Here is a 22,355-nt window from a genome sequence, read left to right as displayed (position 1 = left end):
AGAGTCAGAATTTGGTTCAAGTTCTACCTTTGTAGACTTTGGGAAACTCAGCACATGTAACAAATTAATAACTGTATCAGAGATTAAATGAATGCTTGGAGCCAGAATAATTCAGAGCTGATTATGCTGTTTAGCTGAAAACTGAGAAAACAAATTGCTTCAATGCTGAATCTGAACTCCTTCAGGAATCACTGTCTGATTGCCAAACTTATCAGGGATGGACAGTCTGTCCCTCTAGCTTTGGAGGCATTTCATTGTTTCTTGGTTTCATTGTCAACAGACTAGTACTTGCTTTGGTGTGGAATTCAGGAATGACCTCATTAATTACATTGATAAATATGTCAATCAGAGACTTTCCAAAGGGCTTTTCATTTGAGTCTAGGGATTAGAGTCTGCTTTAGGTGAGGCGAAGTGGCTGATGAAATTCAGCAGCTCTTCACTAATATAAAATATCAAGTAATAAGTTTGTGGGACATACATATAATTGTGTGTTACTCAGCAGCTCAGAAGGTATTTCTGTCAAATCCACGTTAGTAAAAAATAAAAATATGAGTGATTAACAAACAGGAAATCTATCTCTGACAGGGAAGGGGAAAGATAGCAAAAGATACACCTTGACAAAATGTAAGAAGTAATCCTGAAAGTGAGCACTGGGGAAGGTCAAGAAGAGCTGGACGGTTAGGCAAATTACTTGGGAGCACTTAGAATAGGAGGGGAAGTGGAGGTAAAAGAGAAATTCTGGCAATTTACAGATATTTTCATTTTGACTATAATATAAAGTGGATAACAGGTTGTTTTAACAAAATGAAAATTGGCAAAATATAATTTCTTAGATTCACTTATTCTGTAAATGAAATGCCTCTTCTATGTCCGATCCTAGAATGAGCTCTGGATCAACAGCAGCAAATAACCTGGCCTCCTATTTACATTCTAGTTGGCAAGAGATAAAAGTAAACCAGCAATACCCAGTGTGGCAAGTCCATGAATATGCACAGATAACTCTGGGAGCCAGTAGGTAGCAGCTAGACCAGAGCCTAGGGTGAGTGACATCAGGAGTTTCTAGAGGCAACCAAACCACTAATTATAAGAGGTTATAAGAGGAGATGTGGTTTAACTGGGTCTTTCACATTATCACTCTGTTAGCAGTAATTAGGCAATCTAAGTGGGTGACATTTTTGCTAAGCTGTAGGGTGAACAAGAAATATTCCAGAGTTCAAGGATTTAGACTCTAGTAATGGGAAAGAAATACAAAACTAGTTCACCAGTGTTTTCTTAGGTATGAAGGGGACTTTACCTAAAGGATTCAGCAACACGAATCTCTTCACTCAGTTTGGGGTGTGGTTGTATGAGGAAAGATGTCTTGTATCTGGAAAGTTAAGTAGATATGTGGTGTTTGGAATGGAGACTCAAGACACTGAAGATTGATGAGACACTCCCATGACTTGTACTGTTGGCAGCACTTAAAAGTATGTGAGGAAGGGGTTAGAGAGATTAAGATGGAGAACAGAAATAAAACAAGTCATCTATGATCATAGAAGGCATTTGGGTTTATTCTCTGGACATAAAGGTATTTGTGAGGGAGGAATAAGCTAAACAGTCAGGGATTAAAGTGGCAAAGTGACTTGTGAAATATGGAGTCATTTTGACTTCACTGTGGAGGGTGACCAGAGTGGAAAGGGACTGGAGGTAGCAGTGACCATTTGGGAGTTCTGGCATTAGTCCTGGCACCAAGTGGTGAAGGTTTAAATCAAGACTGTAAATAAGGGGAAGAAGAGAGACATGTGATAGGAGAAGTAATTATGAGACTTGATTAATGATTGTGTGACCAGAGTATTTCAGAGGACAGGGACCAGCCTGACTTCTTATCCTCCAGTGTGTGTCATTTAGTGTCTTAGTCAAGCTTGCCTATGAAATATAGATTATTATATTATTATATAATTGGAGGATATGATATAATATATATAGTATTTAATTATAATTTATATAGTATAAGCATCAAAAACAATAGTTTAATAAACTTTGAGACTTCAAATGTATAATGAAAGGTGGTTCAATAAACATTCTTTAATAGATTCTAGTTTCCTTGAGTGTAAGCACCAGATTTCTTAATTGATTTAATATACTTTAATGTATTTTTTTTAGAGATTAATAAAGTAATATTTTAAACTCAACCTCATGTATAATAAGCAATGATGTATGTAAATCTTTGGGTCAAAATAAATTTCTATCATTATATATATGTATATAAGAAATTCATACAAATCAACAAGAAAAAGCCAAATAATCCAATCAGAAAGGGGGCAGAGGATCTGAAAAGATACTTATTCAAAGAAGACAAAGATATAAATAGAAACATGAGAAAATGTTCATCATTTATTGTTAGGGAAATGCAAATCAAAACCACAATATCATCTCACAATTGTGAGAATGGCTATTATCCAAGAGATATGAAACACCATGTATTGGTGAAAGTGTGGAGAAAAACTTTTGTACACTGTTGATGAGAATGTAAATTAGTGCAACCATTTTGGAAAACAGTATGGAGGTCCCTAAAAATTTTTAAAAACAGCTACCTCATGATCCCGCAATTCTACTTCTAGGTTTTTATTTGAAGAATAAGAAAATACTAGTTGGAAAAGATAGAGACAGCCTATGTTAATTGCAGCTATTTATGATAATAGACATGTGGAAATGACGTAAGTGTCATCAATGGATGAATGAATAAATGGATGTATACATTCAATGGGATACTACTCAGCTGTAGAGAAGATGAAATCTTACCATTTGCAACAACATGGGTGGAAGTTGAAGGGTTATGCTAAGTGAAATAAGTCAGAAGAAATGCAAACATCATACGATTTTACTGGTATATGGAATATAAGGATATAAGCCAAATAACAAACAGTTATAAGAAGTTCGATGGTGCACATAGTGAGGTATCATACGTTTGAAGAGGTGTGAAGCTGTATTCCTAAAACTTACACAGTATTGACATTGTAATAATAGTATTATTATATCAGATATATATAAAACATGTAATAAAACAATACTAAAAAATAATCCCTCCCAGAGCAGTGTGCATATTAAAACAGTATTAACTTACTAATGCTGCAGCTTTTATAGATTTTATATTCTCTTTCAAAAGAAAACTAGTAGTGGTATCTTAGAAATGTAAGTTTTACCTGGGAAATAAAAGCATAACTGATTTCCTTCTGTGGTTTAATTCAACTAATTTTACTAGCAGTGGTGGCTTTTTGGATTATTAATTCACTCTAAAACAGAAAGGCTGTTCTTTATTTCAAGTATTACAATTGATCAAAGACTGAGGTTTAGAGATGGAGTAAATTTGTGTGGACTAACCCTATAAAGTTTCATCTATAATGCTTAGTTGACAAAGTAATTGCTATTTCAGGCCCTTTGGCCTGAAGAGTTTTTGTTCTGAATCTGTGGTTTAAATGCATAACAAAAGAAAGGAATCTTTAATGGCACTTACTTTGAAATTAGAATGTGATTACTTTAAAGCACTGTGGATAGTTTTATTGCCTTAAACTATTTTTAAACTGCCATTCTTTTTTAATGGTCTCTGTAACTGCATGCTGTGAGAAGGAAAGCTAGCAGAGAATTCATTCTGGTTGAGACTTAGGTGAGGACCTGTGGAGAACTGCAGACAAAGATCTTATTTTTTATTTTTTTTGCCCTAGTGATCATTAGTCTTTTTTCTGCCTTCCCTAACACTCCACATGGGGGTGTTTCCAGAGTCACATTTTTAGCCTAATTGGACCAACTGACAGTAGAAGGCTATGAAAACTTTTCATTTCAGGAAGCTGGGTGATTTGGGGAGGCCTGGTGGAGACCCTGTGAGTGTGAACATACCTCACACATAGATACGTGATGACACATTATTCTTTCATGTCTTGAAGCATGTTAAAGGCATGGGAACTATGTCTGACATACAATGAAGCCCCTAACCTTTGTAGTCTTTAAGACCAAAAAGAGTAACAGATTCTGTTCTGTGAGAGTGTTATTATTTCTCAGGAGTTTGCCTTAGAAATAGGTCAAGATAAAGAGCCCTTACCCGGCCATACATGCTCTGGTACGCCCCTGCAATCATCTGTCTTTGTGCATTACAACGTTGCGTTAGAATGTCAATCAGCATGTCTTTGTCACAGCCTGGAAAATAGTAATATTTGAAGATCAGTGAAGTTGCTGCTCTGTAATTAGGAAGGAGCACTGCCTAAGAATACACCCAAAGTGCAAACAGTATCCCTAATGGTGCTTAAAGCAGTGAGTGGTTTTAACTAAAATTGGAATTTGCACAGCAACACTTGCTGAAACCTAGGTTCTTCCTGTCTCTTGTTTTAATGCTGTTGCTACAGTTTTTCTTTGAAAAGACCCATTAAAAATATAAAGGAGGGCCTCCCCGGTGGCGCAGCGGTTGAGCGCTGGGTTGCGAAGCTGCCCGCGGCCTCTGCAGCACTGGTTCAATCCCCGGTTGCTCCCCGGCCACTGATGAGGGTCCCACATGGTACGCAGACCTCTCCTGCTGCCCGCTGCTCCCCTCAGCAGTGTACTTGGTCCTTCTGCCTGCTCTGCTCCCTGCTCTGGCTCTGGTGAATTCTCTCACCGCCCCGCGCTTCTGACTGTACCCAGTGCTTGTATACATCAATCAATAAATAAATCTTTAAAAAAAAAAAATATATATATATATAAAGGAGTAAAGATTATGTTCTTTCCCCCCAACTTTTTCTTTTACTCCTCAAAGAAAGACTTCTCTGACCTTCAAGCTTAATTAATATTTAAAAGGGCACAACTGCTTTCCTTTTAGTTAGATTATGGCTTATGGTGAACATATATCAACACAAAAATGGCTGCTGTAGTTCAAAACCTTCCAAAAAAAGAAGCGCAATGGAGAAGGAAATTGTGAAAGTCCAAGGGATATCGCCTTTCTGAAGGATGATGTGAACCTCTCATGGTTTGCAAGGAACATAGATGCTCTCACCAGTAATAGAGACTGTTTCTGAGCTATCCAGCCTCCCCTCTCTCAGATAGCAAATCTTAGAGTTGATTGACATGCCACCAGAATGTACAACTAGTTTAAATTTGGCTGTAATTATAGTCACAGTAGAGTGACCAAGAAAGCCTTAGCATTTCTCTTGGCTTGACTAAAATTTAGACAGATTTAGACAACAGGTCCTTCATCTCCCTTATCAGAGAGCATTTACTCTGAAAAATGTGCAGTTATAAATACTTTATATCTTTGATATGTAAATCTTTACCCCACCTTTCATAATTTTAAAATCCCAAAATATTTTTCTCAAGGTCTTGGAAGCGATCCCTTTGAAACTATGTGTAATCATCAAGTGATAAAGTTCCTACTTCCTGGACTATGAAGAGGGTGGGTGCCTAAACTCCATTAATGCCAATTAAACACAGGTGGTCAAATTGTTACAGGCCTGCATGAGGAGTACCCTGAAAGCTGCAAACCTGCCTGCTCTAAATGGGTTCTGCTATTTGCCTCATCCAGACAAAACATATTCTCGTGTGTGAGACCTTCAATAGACAATAACTTTAATACAATTTGTGTGTAATAGAATATAATTAAAAATAGTTTCCAATTAAACACCCCAAATTACCCATACCCTCATGTGTAAATGCCCCACCAAACAGGGTTGGCCCAAAGCAGGACTGCTGAGGCCCAAAAGCTTGCCTCAAGTCTAAGGCATCTTCTGGTGGGGACCCATAGGAGAGGGGCAGAAGAGGCTAGACAAGTCTGGAAGGAAAGGGCTGCCATTGTCAGCCGCCTCATGGAGGCTCTTTCAAGTGTGTCCTTCCATGCCCCCACCAAGTCCCTAGCACAAGCCCAAGGCTGAGAAACTAATGCAGCCTCTTGACACTTCACAGGCCTCTCAGCGCTTCCCCCAAGGCTCCCCTACTCCCCCCTTTTCCTCTCAGTCCCTTTAGCCTCTCTTCCCTGCCAGCTCCACCCCTGATTCCCCCATCCCTTCCCCCACTAGGGAACACAGAAACCCCAGGGATCACCCTGCCACAAAATCACAGTGACCAATGCTGCCACTGGCCAGTGCACTCCACTATGCTTCCTCTAGCTTATTCTAGTTGCTTAAAAACCTTCTTGCCTTCTTTTTTTCCCAGAGGAACTGAGTCCAGTTTCTTTCCCCTATTGCAATAGCTTACAATAAAGTCTTCTTTAACCTGCTTAATTCTGTTGGGTGGAATTTTTCTTTGACAGGATGAGAGGAGGAGAAAAATGAATGGAAAAGCTTAGATGTTAATGAGATCACTTAAAAAAATTAAAGGTATCCTTGTAGTCTTAGGATCAAAAGAAAGCTACAAAGCAGGTGCTGAAATATAGGGCAAGTGTGTAAGCTTTACGTAAATGTTTGTGTCAACCAGAAATAAGAGGAAGAGCAGTGTGTTTTATGCAGGGGAAATGGTCTGGAAGCTGTAAAATGGAGGGAGGAAGGTATAACATCAGCTCCAAACAATGAATTTATGGTTTGTGAGAAAAAAAGATAGCCTCTAGGGAAGAGACAGAATAATGAGGTGGCCCAGTTAAAACCTTGGACTCAAACTACTTTTAATAGTTTTAGAGGAATCTGTTAACTGATGGACATTTCCAAATGAATACATTTTTATTAATAAAAATTTTTAATTATATTCACTCTTATTTTTACTGTCATCACACATTTTATAGTCTTCTTTTTTTGTTCTGTTGAGATTATCCATAGCCTACCTCTCTTAATTATTATTTATTTTTCAAGGTATTTGTAGTAATTCTTGCAGACCTATGTAGAATAATTTTATATGAATTTTGAAAATTGTAATGAAAATTCTTAATGAAAATAATTGTAAACTTAGGAATCAACATAGTTGTCTTTCTTCACTAACATGACATATATATCAAATTACTTTTTTTTCCCTAACGGAACTTGTAAATAACTGTTGAGATTTTGTGAACAGAAACTTTGTTAAAATGATTTGTATTTTACATTTCTACTTATGTTTCAAGTTACCTTATTTTGCCCTTAACACATAATGGCTTAAATGTCATTAAATAAATCATATTATATGTGATGTTTACCTTGGCACCAGAAAAATTATTTTACTGTCATAATTTCAATCAAACTCATGAATTTTAAGATGCATAATGATATCCTCTGCAAATAATAAAAAATTAATATCTTTTTAAGTCATTTTATGTTTTTCTCCTCATCACATTGGTGCCAGAATTTCTAGATAATTCTTTTTTTCCTGGTTTAATCAGTAAAGCCTGGTCACATGAACCATAGCAATTTTATTTAGTTTTTATTATGTACCAGTTGATTCTTGTTATCTGGGGTACTTATAATATATATGGTTGCCATGAACAGACTTAAATATTGAATTGTTGTTCCTGGAGAAAATACAGAAGTAGGTTTTTACTCCTCTTTGGTCACAATATTTTTGTCAACAGAAATGCCTTTTACATTACATATGCTTGTTTTCCAGCATCCTTATAAAACATACAAGTCTAATGAGCATTGAAAACCTATCTTCCACACACCCTTTTCCCCTGTAAAATGTAGGAGGTATTTTTTAAGCTTTTCTGCAACATCCTGATCTGTAGTATTTGTTTCACCTTGAAAGTGAAGATTTTTATGCAGTATTAAATCAGCCAGCAATACTTACAGAAGAAAGCTGAACACTGAATTAAAAAATGATCAGATATTATTTCAGATGATACCTGGCTATATTGTATTATCAATTCATTGACATTAAAGACTTGGTTAACAGCATTAGAACTGATCTGTGAATGAAGCTTATCTAATGCATATAGTTTCTCACTAATACTTGTGCTTTGGAACAAGAGAGCACTTAAGCACTAGGCTGAGAGTTATTTTAAAGAGTAAAATCATCAACAAAAAGCACTAAAATGCAAAAATGTAACACTAAATAGATTGCAAAATGGAACCTTGCTTATAGCATTAATAGCTGAGAGCTTAAACAGTCTCAACTGGGAGTACGTGTAGCGGTGACTCAAATTTTTCACCTCTTTGTTTATATCTATTTAATGACAATTAAATTACTTGTTGGAATTATGAAAACATTTTAACAAGTGGAAAGATTTGGCAAATATGAAATCTGTGAAAAATGAACATTGCCTGTGTGATCAGCTAGGCAAATATGGTCTATTAGGCAAAAGAATAATTATCACTAAAATTTCAGGTGATTTCCAAATCTAAAGTACTGAGTGGCCTATAAAATCTTCAAATATAAAGACACAGATAGATTAAAATTAATGATGAAGGAAGATGTATCAAGCTAACAATTAAAAGAAAGCTGGACTATCTACCTGGATTTTAACAAACAATTTCAGAGAAAGGAAAATTACCAGAGATAGAGTGGGTCATTACATAATGATGATGAGGTCAATTCTTAAAGAAGATGTAGCAAATCCTAAGGTGTATATGATGAACAAAAGAGCACCAAAATATGTGAGGCAAAAACTGATAGAATTCCTAGGAGAAATATGTAAAATCTATTATTGTGTCTGGAAACTTTAATATCTCTTTTACAGAAATGGACTGATCCAGCAGACAGAAAGTCAGAAAGGGCATGGTTAAACTCAACAACACAATCAATATGAATATTAACCAAGAAAAACTACCTTCCAACGCATAAAACACGCCTTAGTTTAAAATAATAGACACTATACAAAATATCCTCTCAGATACAATGGCATTAAATTAAAAATCAATAAAAGCTATCTGGTGGGAAGTTTCCAAATATTTGGAGATCAAACATCATACTCTTTAATAACACCTGGGGCAAAGAAGAACTCTCAAGAGATTTAAAAAAAATTCCAACTAAATGAAAATGAAAATACAACCTATTAAAATTTGTGGAATACAAGTGCAATGTTTACAGGAACATTTATGGCTTCGAATATATTTCTGGGAAATAAAGATCTAAAATTAACAATTTAAACTTCTACTTTAGGAAATTAGAGAAACAGAACTAACTAAATTTAAACAGTAGAAAGCAAAAATTAGAGCAGATATCAATGAAATTGAAAATAGGATATCAATAGAGAAAATCAGTATACCCCAAAGCAGTTTTTTTTTTTTTTGAGGCCAGTAAAATTGAGAAGTTTCTAGCCAGATCAACTACAAACACACAAAAAGTATAACAACAGAATACTAAAAATAACTGTGTAGCCATAAACTTGATAATTTAGAAGAAAGGGATCAGTTCCTTCAAGGATACAATCTACCCAAATTCACACAAAGCAAGATAAACCATCTGAATAGGCCTATATCTATCAAAGAAATAGAATCAGTACTGAGTAATCTGTCAAATTGGAAAATGCTAGACCCTTATGTGTTCACTGGTGAATTCTACTGAACTTTCAAAGAATGAAATTAAAGCAATTTTTTAGTCTCTTCCATGAGATAAAACCAGAGGGAATACTTCCTAAACTCATTCTATTAGGTCAGCATTATCCTAATATCAAAATCAGAGAATCATTACAAGAAATTTACAGACCAACAAATCACATGAACATAGAATTAAACATCATTAAAAAATTAGCAATCCAGTTAAAAATGTTTGAAAAGAATTGTACATTGAGAATAATTAGGATTTAGTCCAACATACAAGGCTGGTTCAATATTCAAAAATCAATTCATTTAATATATCAGTGGAATTAGAAGAAAAAAACATGATTATATCAACAAATAAAGAAAAATAATTTGCCAAAAACTAATACCTCTTTAAGATGAAAACTCTTAGCAAGTTAGGAGTTGAGGGGACTTTATTATTTATAAAGATGATTTATGAAAACTCTATATCTGACATCATACTTTATGGTGAAGACCTGGAACAAGGCAAGGCTAAGCATACTAATATGTATAAATATATATATATATATATTTAAAATTAAAATTGATATTTATAAAGTCAAGATTTAGGCACGTAGAATAAAAATAGTTCCAGTTGTCTTGGGTATCTTGTAGATAATTTAGCAATTATATAAGAGGCAATTATATATTACTAGCTATATAATATATAATAGAAGCAATATAAGTAGTTTTAAAAGTGCATGGGTGGGGCAAGTATCTTTCATTGAACATTCATTTATGAAACACCTGGACTCCAGATTCTATGCCCTGGGAACTCACCGACCAATCATCAAATGGCCAGAAGGACAAGCACAGTGAGTAAGATATCAGTGATGCTGAGGCAGGGTGCCTGTGGTTTGGCATAGCTGGTTAAGTTTGGAATGTCCAGAGAATGTTTCATAGAGACTCATTTAAACAGATTCTTGAAGAAAAGAATTTGGAGGCAAAGAGGCAAGAGAAGAAAATAGCTTTCCAGGTGCAGGGAGTATTGGATCAGTTTACAGAGATGTGGAAAAACAGAGCTATTTGGAAGAAAAGCAAGAAATTTGATCTGACTGGAACTAGAAGTAGCAAAATAGGCTAGAAAAATAAAGACAAAGAAGGATGTTTTAATATAGATCAAGGTTTTGGTTGAAATTTAATAAGACATTTAAAGACATAAAAACAATTAAAATCAAATTTCAATTTAGAATGGCAATCTTTTCACTATTATATTTATTATACTTCTTTGCCCAGATTAAAAATAAATCTGTCATCTCACATGTAAGTATTTATGCCCATTTTACACTCATAAAACAAGTTAAAGCAAAAATAACATATGCAATAAAGACAATAGAAATCATCAAGCTCACCAAATCCTTCAAGTGCTCCTCCTAGCATTTGGGCATCCATTATGGGATTGAAATTGGGAGCAGGGAAGATGGTTCCTTGCACCTATAGAGAAGAATCCATGAGAGTGACTGTGGGATTTTGTGTGAAAATTTTCAATATATTTTTTTCAGGTAAGTGAAAAATTCATATATTACATATACTTAAGTTGAGCAATACATAAATCCAAACAAAAGTGTTTTATTCATTGACTTCAGAGAGCAATCTTGATTGTATTTTTTTAAATTCACTTGTCTCTTCTATATTGGCACCTGTTTTTATCTAGCAAACAGATAAAATAATAAATAATGGAAATATGCAAGAATCAAATAAATTTCTTCTTAGTAAATAGTAAGCATTTTCTTAGAAACTGGAAACTATTTTGTGGACATGGAAGAGAAAACTGTATTGGGGGATTCATATTATTCATGAATTAAAAGTGACATTTGCTACCACAGCTCTTTCATGCACCATGACCCCTAAAAGCATATTAGAGGAAATTAAGATTTTGAGTTTGGATTATGGGATTCAGAAAAATCTAGGTAACATAGATAAAAACATTTTTTAGCTGAAGGATGCAACATCAGGAGAACACAAAAACCTGATTGATGTTCCATTTAAATTTGTCAATAATAAAATGGCAGATCATTCAAGTTAGGCTTTGAATCCACATTGTCTGTTATTTTAGACAGACTCAGTCAGGATAAAGCACCATCTCATCATACTCCACATGAGAGAACTATCAATCTCAATCTGACTTTAAATCTGACTTTATTAAGAAGAGGAGCTCATCTCTGTTTGTTGTCAGTGTGCGTAAGAACATAGGGATGTATTTTAATTTAAACCAATGACAGTGTTTTAAACTTCTGCAAGAGTCAGACTTTTTCAGTGTTTGTATCTTCAAAAGTCATGTCTTTTTTTTTAATATCCATGTTTCTATTATTTTGATCTTAGAGTAAATTGAAAATGTGGAAAAAAGCAGACATTCCAATGTCACATGAAAAATAATAACATATACACTAAAATTATTTTCTCTTTTCTTCTTTTGAAAATTGGCAGACTTAGAAATAGTGTCAGTTGTCTAAGGCAAAATAAATTTTAATGCCTGTCATTTCAATTTGAATTCTTCCCACAAAATAATCAAAATATAATCTTTGCTTCTAGTCTTCTGTGAATTAAGGTTTTGACAGAAGAATAAAAAATACTCTGTTTTTAAAGGATGGAATATTCTGCCACATAAACTCACTATACAGAAGAGAGGAGTAATATATAGATTTAAAGTTGGTTTTTGTATCTACCCTCTGAGTAAATAATAATATTTTTTTTTTTGCTGATAGAAAAAATTTCGAAGTTATTATTTCTACCTGAATATAGACTGTATAAAATTACTTATCTTTTGCTTATGAAGCTGTTTTACCATATACTATCAAGTAACTCAATAAATGCTTTATGTTTATTTATTGATAGCTAATCCAGGAGTGCTGGAGTTCAAAAATCTCTAGCCTGAAAATCCAGCACTCTTATCAAATTAACTTGAAATCGGCTAAATGTGATATATTGACATTAGTGTAGACTGCTCAATATTTAAATTGCATACCTGGAATTTTCTTGTAAACTGTATGATGTTATAACTAGGCTAAAAATTTGGGTGCAAATTCCCAGTTAATTTACCTTTCAGACAATCCAATAAAAGGTAATTATTTGCTACTCACTTGATGTCAATCAGAAACACTCCTCTCTCTCCTCGTATTACTCTTATGTTTCTATTATGAGGGTTGGAGACCATGTCAAAATGTCATTGATTTGAAGAGATGTAACTGACATAGGTATTAGAGAATGGGTCTTACCACGGAAGGGGAGAATGAAAAAGTTGAGCAGTCACATTTGATTACTTTTGCTTTTATTTTACTTTCTATTGGAGTCGAGTCCCCAAAGACATTACTGAAACCAATATCATGGAGTGTTTTACCAGTATTTTCTTCTATGTATTTTATGATTTCAGGTCTTACATCTAAGTCCTTAATCCATTTTGAGTTTATTTTTGTGTGTGGGATGAGAGTGGTCTAGTTTCATTATTCTGCATGTGGTTTTTCACTTTTTCCAACACCATTTGTCCTTTCTTCATTGTATACTCTTGGCTCTTTCATCATAGTCCATTAGATTGAAAAAGCATGTATATATTGATACAATTGTACCTTACTTATTGTAGTTTTGTGTGTATATATTAATACAATTGTACCTTACTTATTGTATAGAATTAAAGTTTCCAACTTCTTATGTTGAAAAATTGCATAAGTCATTTTGTGTTCAGAGGTAAAATAATTTCTTATATTTATGCAGATATTTTCTGTGTAACTTAAGTTACCTTAGGACTTCATCTTAGTTTTACATATAATAGCTAATCACATCTCCTGTAAATTTATTTGGTTATTCTTTGAAGAAAGTTAAACAGTATTTGTAGTTGGTTCTGCTACATGTTATTTTAGCTTTATTGTAAATGAAATAGATATGCACAACTGATTTTAGATTGAAGATGATAAATTATATCCAAAAATCTAATAAAATACTTCAGAATTAAGAGGAAAGAGATAATCTTCATACATGTACATGCATAAACCTCTAAAAATTTCTTTCCATATCATAAAAAGTTTCTTAGGAAGAAATTCACTGTAGTACAGAAACTATTCTTATAAAGCTTAAAAACCTACCTTTCAGTGAAACATCAGCCAATTCTGAATTATTTAGGTAACCACTCCCCATTCATTGGTATGACTTATTAGAAAAGGCAGAACACTGGTGCATTCATGCAAACCCTCCTGTTCTACAAGAGCAATCACATTACATTTACTTCACACTAAAATTGGTCTCAGGGATTTTGCAAAAGCTGAGAGATGACATAAATCAAAGTTAACAAAAACCTGCAGAGTTACAATAGCTTCCTCCCCTGAATAGTGCTCATAGAAACATCATCATAGAAACACAGGGCTGGCACCACTGTGAAATTGGTCACCAGATGATACTCTACATAAATATTTCAGCTAAAACAATGGCACTAGTGATTTTATTTACTCTTCTTGAAAATTTGGTTAGTTAGAACCTCATGCTAATAAGACTTAGTGTGCATTTCTGAAACTTTTTTCTTCAAAACTCTACAACAGGCCCCCCAACCTTTATATAATTCAGTCATGTTCATGGGAAGTTAATACATAAATGGTAAGACAAAGACTAATAAGAAACTGTGGTGTAATATGACTTATTCCTGCTAAAAATGGAAATAATACAACTTAATTATATATGTACATTTACAGTCTGGGGCATTTTTTACAAATTATTTTGGAGAATACATTGTTCTAATTGTTCATCATGTTCATTTTTGAGAAAACTTATTTCAGAATTGGTGTTAGAGCTACTTGAATGTTTACTTGTTAATGAGGGATTTGTGGTTTCCAGTCAACCAAATTTGGGAGCTCCCATTTGGTGAATTAGGAAATTTAAAGTAACATTCTGCCTGAATAAATAGAAGGCAAAACTTTAGGGCTATTATAGTTCTGTAATTAAAGAGTATCAATGAAGTTACTAGAAAAGAATAGATATAGTGGTATAAAGGATCATAGATTTTTCACGTTACTATTGCTAATTAATAAGGAATATAAGAAATGATTACTTGATTCTGTGTAGTCTCACAATATTTAATCAGAAAAAGGAATAGAGATGAATTCATGAATTATGAAAGAAAAAATATGGAGAGCATAATTCAGGACATTTAGTGTTTATGTATCTGGGAGAGAATAGTGCTATGAAAGAAAATAATAAAGAAAAAATTAAAAATTCAGGCAATAGAAGGTCACATCTTCAAATGTAAAGGGACCTCTCATATTGGGAGTATTAGTTATGTGATCTTATGAGAAACCAGAATATTCCATACTGGAAATACTAATGGAAAAACCAAGGTGTAGATTAAATGCTGACATTTAATTTGTGAATAATTATATTCCATAAATTTATAATTAAAATTTATAATTCCATAAATTTATTAGAATAGTTTCTACACAATAATGTTACAGATCTTAATTGAATAGTGATATTAAAATTTCAGACACTTTAATTTGACATATTTGGAGAGTTTAGTAGCTAGCACTTTCAAAGTACTGCAATCCATTTCAAAAATAGGAAGTGTCCTGCAAATTAAAAATTCTTCAGCTTTCTTGTGTGGAGATTCCTCAACCTGCTAAAGATGGAGCTTTCATATAATCCAGCAATTTCACTCCTAGGTATTTACACAAGGGACACAGAATCATTAATTCAAAAGGGCACCTGAACCCCTATGTTTACAGCAGCCCTATTTAAAATACTAAGCTATGGAAACAACCCAAATGCCCAAAAATAGATGACTGGATCAAGAAGATGTGGTACATGTACACAATAGAATATTACTCAGGAATCAAAAAAGATAAACTCATACAATTTGCAGCAACACAGATGGAGCTGAAAGGGATCATGCTCAGCGAAATAAGCCGGAAAGAAAAAGAAAAACACCAGATGGTCTCACTTATAGCAAGTTTTTAGAAAACCTAAATAAGGGACCAGGAAAAAGACTAATTATAATAAAGTAAAAATCAAAATCAACAAGCAACTGTATACCAGAGACACACTACGGGGTGGGGAGGAGGTAAGGGGAGGAAAGATTAGAGTCAAAATAAGGGGGGTGTGGGAATTGTATGGGGGCTATAACGAAGATGAAAATGCATACATTGTGAAAAAATGAAAAATGATGTAAAATATGTATAAAATAAAATATAAATGAATTAAAAAATCTTCAGCTTTCAGTAAAGGGACTTTATTTAAAATTACAGATAGACTTTATTTGGATGGAGGTAATATTGTTCTGTGAGATCTTCCTGCTTTTCCATGGAAAATGAAGTGAAATGTGAAGGGTAGTGATAGCATCATCAAGGAGAGCACTAGGGAACATGATATATGTTCATGGAGTTTAGAGAGCAAAGTGAACTCACACTGGAAAAGAGTAAAGCTGAGATTGTATGACCAAGTAGCTGATTTAAGTGAGGAGAGGTGGTTTCAGTAGGAATACTGAATTGTACTCCCAGAGGTTGTTGGGATATAGAATGTGAGAGTATTTTCCATGGACCAATAGAGAGGGGGGTAGGTAGATAGATTAAACACATACTAGTAAAAATAAATACATAGATACATGCATACATAATGCACATTGATATCTTCAAATGTACAGAAATATAGATGTGCATAGATATATTGGTTAATATATATACATTTTTCTGCTCTGTCCTCTGAAAGTGCATATAAGTGGTGATCCTGGCATCCAGATTATGCTTTTTTAATTTCCTCAAGAGAAATAGGGTTCTTTGGAGAAATGTTTAATTCTGGAGGCTGGAGCAGGGAAAAATAGACTATTTACCACACTACAGAGTACACTACACCTATTCTGATAACTCCTATATCAATTCTGTATTGCATTAATTTCCTCTTAAATATTTTCTAAATATATAAAGATAATGAAGGAAGCAAATAGACCTGGGCCACAAAGCTAATACTCGCACATCTTTTAAGAGAAGGGCTGAAACTTTGAGAGGGAAGCTGACTCAGACATTTCTTGGGTGACTAAGTAAGTAAAGTCATGAAATGTGTCGTTGAATCATGAAGGATGACTTGGCATATCAATACAATACATAGCCACTCTATTATTCCCCAATATAGAATGGACCGTCATGGAAAAATTGGGAATGAGAGCCTGAGGAGCTTCTTTTGCCCATTATGTTATGGTAGATTTAGGTGTGACTTTGGTTGCACAACAGAATTCCCATATCCAAACCAATATTTTACCAGTCACTGTGGGTTTATAAATCTGATCCTTTTTTTTTTTTTTCTGTGAATGAACTCCTGTGTTCACTGTGAATACTTAGTTTTTTATATACATACTACAAGCTTGATTAACACATAACCATCAGTACGTATGTGACAAAAAGTCCACAAAGGTTTATTTGCCCTCTGTGCCAGTGTGTCTATCTTTCAGCACCTTTGTTTTCTATTTATCCTTTAAAACCATATGATTTAGGGACTGACAACTTAAATGAATGCCTAGAAGACTATACATAAATTTATTGTCTCTAAAGGAGTGACCAATAATTTGAGATTCCTATTGCAATGATGGTAACACCATAAGAATCATCCAGTATATAATATGATTCATAGACTTTTAAAACCATTACTAATACACAGTACTTAGAACAGTGTATCAACTGAGGTAAAAGTGCTTTTTTTATAACTTAGAAAATATCCTCTAAAACTTTTAATTCTGCTTATTTAAGTACAACATGGAAAAATGTTGCAACTGAGAGATAGGATGATAAAATACCTTAAGACTTCCTTTTGCTTTATTATAAATTCTCACAAAAGATGAAAAGCCAATTCAAAGTGACATGTGAATGAAGTTTCTCCTACTTTTTCCTTAATAAGAGTACATGAAACATATTATCCCATGTACAAATGGCCTTTAATTTTATGCTTTGTACACGATACTTGTCATGTTTGGTTCCATCTAGCATAATTAACAGAATGCCTGAGGGACATAAAAGTATAATTGAGCAAGAATATATTCACAACTAGGTGTTGTGATAAAATAGGATGCTGGCAAAGAAAATGGGTCTCAAGTAGCCTTATGAAAGAGTCTTAAGTGGATGTGAAAGTCATGTCCACAAGCAATAAGAGTCTAATGAAACCTTGGAGACAAATCAGAAGAGGTTAAGGCAGGGAGATAGATAAAATGAACTCTAGATATTTGATTAAAAAAATTCTGCATGCTTTTCATTTTTGGTGAATCAGTCTTAACCTACTTCTGATTACAGGAATTTCTGCTGATAGGAGGAAACTATGGTAGATATAAGGCTGGGTGTTGGTCTGGGAGGTGCCACTGTAGAATGGAAAGTCAGTGAGTAAATGGTGTTTTTCTCTCTGCCTTTTCAACTCCACCAAATCTCAGAAATATATGACTCATTAAAGTACCTGTGACTCATAATATTCAAACATAATTTTAAAGACTTTAATCTTGTGATTAACAAAAGAAGTATAGTTTTAAAAAGTGATTTGTGATAATCTGATGACTTTCTTCCTGCACTGTTAAATGAGTTGATTAATTAGGTGGAAAAAAAGTAGTTAATCATCTTTGCTTTGTAACTTGAATTTTGCAACTCCCAGTGTTTAAATTTGAAGAGAGTTCTGGGCTTAACCTAATGCTTACTTAAATTAGCACAGCATATTAATGTTAGTAATGGAAGTAGAACATCAAAATAACTTTCCAGGTACTTTTATTATATCCCTGAAATCTCTAGCATTAAAATGAAGCTGAACACATCTAGAGTTGGGATGTTAGAAAAATGTCTTATCTTCCACTGATCCTAGGATCTTCATACTGGTAGCATTTTGGAAAATGGGGTGATTTCACTAATTTTCCCTTATTATTGTTCTTGCTGTTATGGTCAATGCTGTAGAATTTATACATATGACTGAAAGATTTCTCAAAATTTCTTCCTCAATGTTTTTACCTCTTACCCCATGGGTTAGTCTAATTCCACAATGATGATGATCTCATACATCATGGAATGCATGTTTCAAAAGGGTAGAGTTTTGATAATCATATCCACTATTGTGTCCTCACTATTTAGAAGTGAGAGTCACAGTGGAAGCAGAAAGTTGCATAAAATTGGCAGGTGATAACCAGAATAATTGTAATGAAAGTGGTGAGAAGTGGTTAGATTATGAATGTACAGTCAAAAGGTTTTATTGAAGAATCATTTGTAAGGGACATCTGAAAGAGAGAAGGTAAGACTAACTCCAAGTTACTTTTTTTTGGTCTTAGTTTATGAAAAAATACAGTTTTCACATACATAGTAGCCACCTGGGGTTTAAGGCATAGATGCTGTATTGAGACATATTCAAAAGATTTATACTAAAACCATTATAATGGATGCTATGGTCAAAAGAGTGATTATAAACAGGAAAGAAATGTTTCAATAATTTATCTTTGGGACATTCCTCACAAAGGAAATTGTTTCAGACAACACTCACATAACTAGTAATAGGAACGAGAATTGGGCATGAGATTCAGGCACATGTAGGTCACTGCTTACCTTCACAAGAAAGTTTGGGTAGAATGTGTTGGTGAAATCCCAATTAGTGGATTCAAAGAGAATTGGAGGAAGGAAATGAACATAATTAGTGCGAGACCCTGAGGAATTTTCCATAAAAAAAGAGTAGTTGGTGGTAACTGGTGAGGAAAGTGGGATTATGAAATGTTTAACATGGTAGAAACTATTTACAAATAAATAATATGTTGAGTTTAAGAGATTATGTCTATATTTTCACATATGAAGCTTTTGTCACTCATTTATTAATTTTATTTATAATCACATACATGTATGTATGTAGGTTTAACCTTAGTTACAGATACAAACTTACCTCCTATCTAGATGCAGTGCAAAGGTCTGCTGAGGGCCAGATCTTTTGAGTTAGAGTTGGGTTTAAGTGTTGGCTACTTAATAAGCTTAATGATCACTCATCTTTTTGGTATGCTAGCAATATTCCAGGGCTTAGTGATTTACCTACCAGTTAATTTTCAAGAAACTCTTATAATATAGGTGTCATTATTTTACCCATTCTTCAGGTAAGATAATTGAGATGCAGAAAGATTGAGTCCTACATCACATGAATCCTATGGAGTAAACAGTTAATGTTTGTTCAGTCCATATATTAAGAGCAATCTCTGTTAAAAGGGGATTTTAAAAAATTAACAACATCCTTGCATATCACTTCAAGAACAAAGTTACTACATAAATTTTTCCAGTTCGACACTTTCAACAGAAGCTTCAGTTAAAGGTTGAAGCCATAACCAGTATGATTCATAACTTTTGTTGAATCAGTGTGTAAAGTTCAGACAATGTAGTCTTGTGATAGTAAGAAGCAATCTAAAGTATGAATAACCTTTTATTAATATTTGTTCAGTAAGTCATATTGTAGATAAATAATCAAAGTCAGGTTTCTTGGATGGAAGTTTTTCTCTCAGGAATACCTTTCAATAGGAAAAGCTTCCTTTAGAAATAATCTAGCTTAATCAACAATCTCTGTTCTCATGGGCGTTCTCAGTTTGCAGTCAGTCCCGGATAACATGCCCTGAATTTGCTAGTGATTTTACTGAGCTCTTCCTCCATTACATGTAACTTGCTGCTAAACTTACATATATTTATTGCACACTAATTGGGCCAAAATGCTGAATGTCTTGGTGCCCGTATTAGGTATTGCCAAATTTTCTGTTAGCTGACTTTGCTGTCCTTAAAAATATTTTGGGGACAAATTTGTGAGAGCATCTTTGTAAAAAGATTGCTTCTAATTTTATATCACTAACTGGGTTCACAAAAGCTGTACCCTTGCATCATAACATACAGTCAGTAATTATGTAGCATAATCATCCTTAGGCTTTTTTATCTTTTATTAGGTAGTGGAACTGGTTTTGTAGTTAGACAGAATCCTATACAGTCACTTAATAGCTTTTCACTCCTGGGAAGTATTTAACTTCTTTTTTTTTTAAAGATTTATTTATTTATTTATACAAGCACTGGGTACAGTCAGAAGCACAGGAGGGTGAGAGAATTCACCAGAGCCAGAGGGCAGAGCAGAGCAGGCAGACTGACAAAGTACACTGCTGAGGGGAGCAGCGGGCGGCAGGAGAGGTCTGCGCACCATGCGGGACCCTCCTCCCGTGGCTGGGGAGCAGCCAGGGATCGAACCGGTGCTGCAGAGGCTGCGGGCAGCTTCACAACCCAGCGCTCAACTGCTGCACCACCGGAGAGGCCCAGTATTTAACTTCTTTGAGCCTTAATATATTCATGTTGAAAATGGGGGTGGCAGTACTTTCCTTGAAGTTGTGAAGACTGAAATATATATGTAAAATCATTGAACAGAGTGTCTGGTACTTCCAAGAACTTCAAAACCTTTACATGTTAAATGTATTCTAAAAAGATTTGTAGTGAATATTAAATTAAACCAGACTGTATATCATAATGTATAGTAGAGACTCAGAAAATTAATAATTGTTTTTGTGTATGTAATATGTAATGTTAATTCAGTTATGGAATGTGGTATCAAAATTTTGGTCAGTCAATAAATATGTTGGAGTTAGGAAAGCCTCAGAAAGATAGGAAATGGTAAAGGACTAACATTAAAGTATAGGACTAGAGACAAAAAATGAATGTTATAATCATATAAATGAATATATAGTCAATACAAAAAAAAGGGAGAATCAGCTAATGATAAAACAGGATAAAGGCAGCCAACAATTTCAGTAGAAGCATCAGGAGGGCAATATATTCAGAGGAAACAACATATTTAGTGTGTAAGAGCTTGAGTTCTAATGGCATAGGATATCTGGGTTTGGTTCCTGACCTGAGGAAAAAAAATCTTTTTAATTAATATGCTGTAGTGCAGTTTCCTCCATTCTAAGAGGAGTATGACAATAATATCTTCCTCAAGAGATGAAAGGTGATTTATATGTGACTCATTAATAAATTAAAACAATTTCAGGTTTGCAATAATCATTTAATTAAATCTTGCTTTGAGCAGACAGTATTAGAGTCAAGCACATAAAATACACTTAGTGCATCTAAGGTAAATTTACTTTTTTAAAAATGTAACTTAACTCAAACTAATCTAATCACGGAGGGTCATCTAACTTCATAATCCTAGACAATAATTTTAAAGTATTACATATGCTTATTTGTTATAGAAATGGCGTATATTTACATTTTCTATATTTTGTAACAGAGATGGGTGAATTCCTCAGTGGCTCTCGAGTATGTTAGCACATATTTATCAATCAAATAAGTTCAGATGTCATGTAGACTGAATCAGAACTGCTCAGTAGAGGATCTCTGAATCTGTTTTTAACAAGTAGCCCTGCAGTCAGTGACTATTCACACTAAATTTGGTAACTTTTGCTTTCTTGTCTATGGAAAAAAAATGTCCTTTTGCCTGAAAACTCCAGACTCAAAATGAAGATTAAACAGATGAACTTGACCTAAAATACTGGTTTCTTTTAACATCAAATTCTATTCATTTTGGGCCATTTATCTTATGATAACAGATACCTTTTAAAAAAGTACAATGACATAGATTGTTAGATCATTTTATAATCAAAACTTGCTAAGATAATACATGGATTCTAACATTTAAGTCTGATATAGCTGATTAAAAATATTTCAAATTAATTTTTATGTATGTTTAAATACAACCCTTTAATATTTGATTTTCATTATCTACTACACAAATAATTATATTTCTTTAAAATCTTGTTATGGTAACTTTCAATTTCTAAAATACAATTTCTTCTTTTTTTTTTTGATAAATTGTCATCATTTTAACATTAGACAATACAAACACAGTTCACAGTACATTGTTTCCAAATAATTGTGCTTATATGAAAAGGGCAAAAGGAGTTTTTTTTTTTTTTTTTTACAAATTAAAATCTTTCTCTTATTTATCTAAATTATGTTAATGTTTTTTATT

The 22,355-nt window shown here is 33.7% G+C and overlaps 1 protein-coding gene across 1 annotated transcript in view; it reads right to left on the bottom strand.

The window, feature by feature from the left end:
- The window catches only part of LOC119258251 (annexin A10-like), a 37,191-nt gene extending 26,359 nt beyond the window's left edge, over window positions 1–10,832 (bottom strand). The window contains exons 1-2 of the mRNA XM_037526690.2: window positions 10,751–10,832; window positions 4,076–4,170 (exon numbers count right to left, since the gene is read on the bottom strand). Of these exons, the coding sequence (XP_037382587.1) occupies window positions 4,076–4,170; window positions 10,751–10,790 (135 nt within the window). The 5' untranslated portion in view covers window positions 10,791–10,832. The remainder of the gene's footprint in view (window positions 1–4,075; window positions 4,171–10,750) is intronic.
- Between the last annotated feature and the right edge of the window lie 11,523 nt (window positions 10,833–22,355).

The sequence above is a fragment of the Talpa occidentalis genome, unplaced genomic scaffold (genome assembly GCF_014898055.3).
Source record: "Talpa occidentalis isolate TD23 unplaced genomic scaffold, MPIMG_talOcc4v2.1 talOcc4.4, whole genome shotgun sequence".
Lineage (NCBI taxonomy): Eukaryota > Metazoa > Chordata > Mammalia > Eulipotyphla > Talpidae > Talpa > Talpa occidentalis.
The sequence above is the reverse complement of the archived record's forward strand: the minus strand, read 5'-3'. Positions and strand labels throughout refer to the sequence as shown.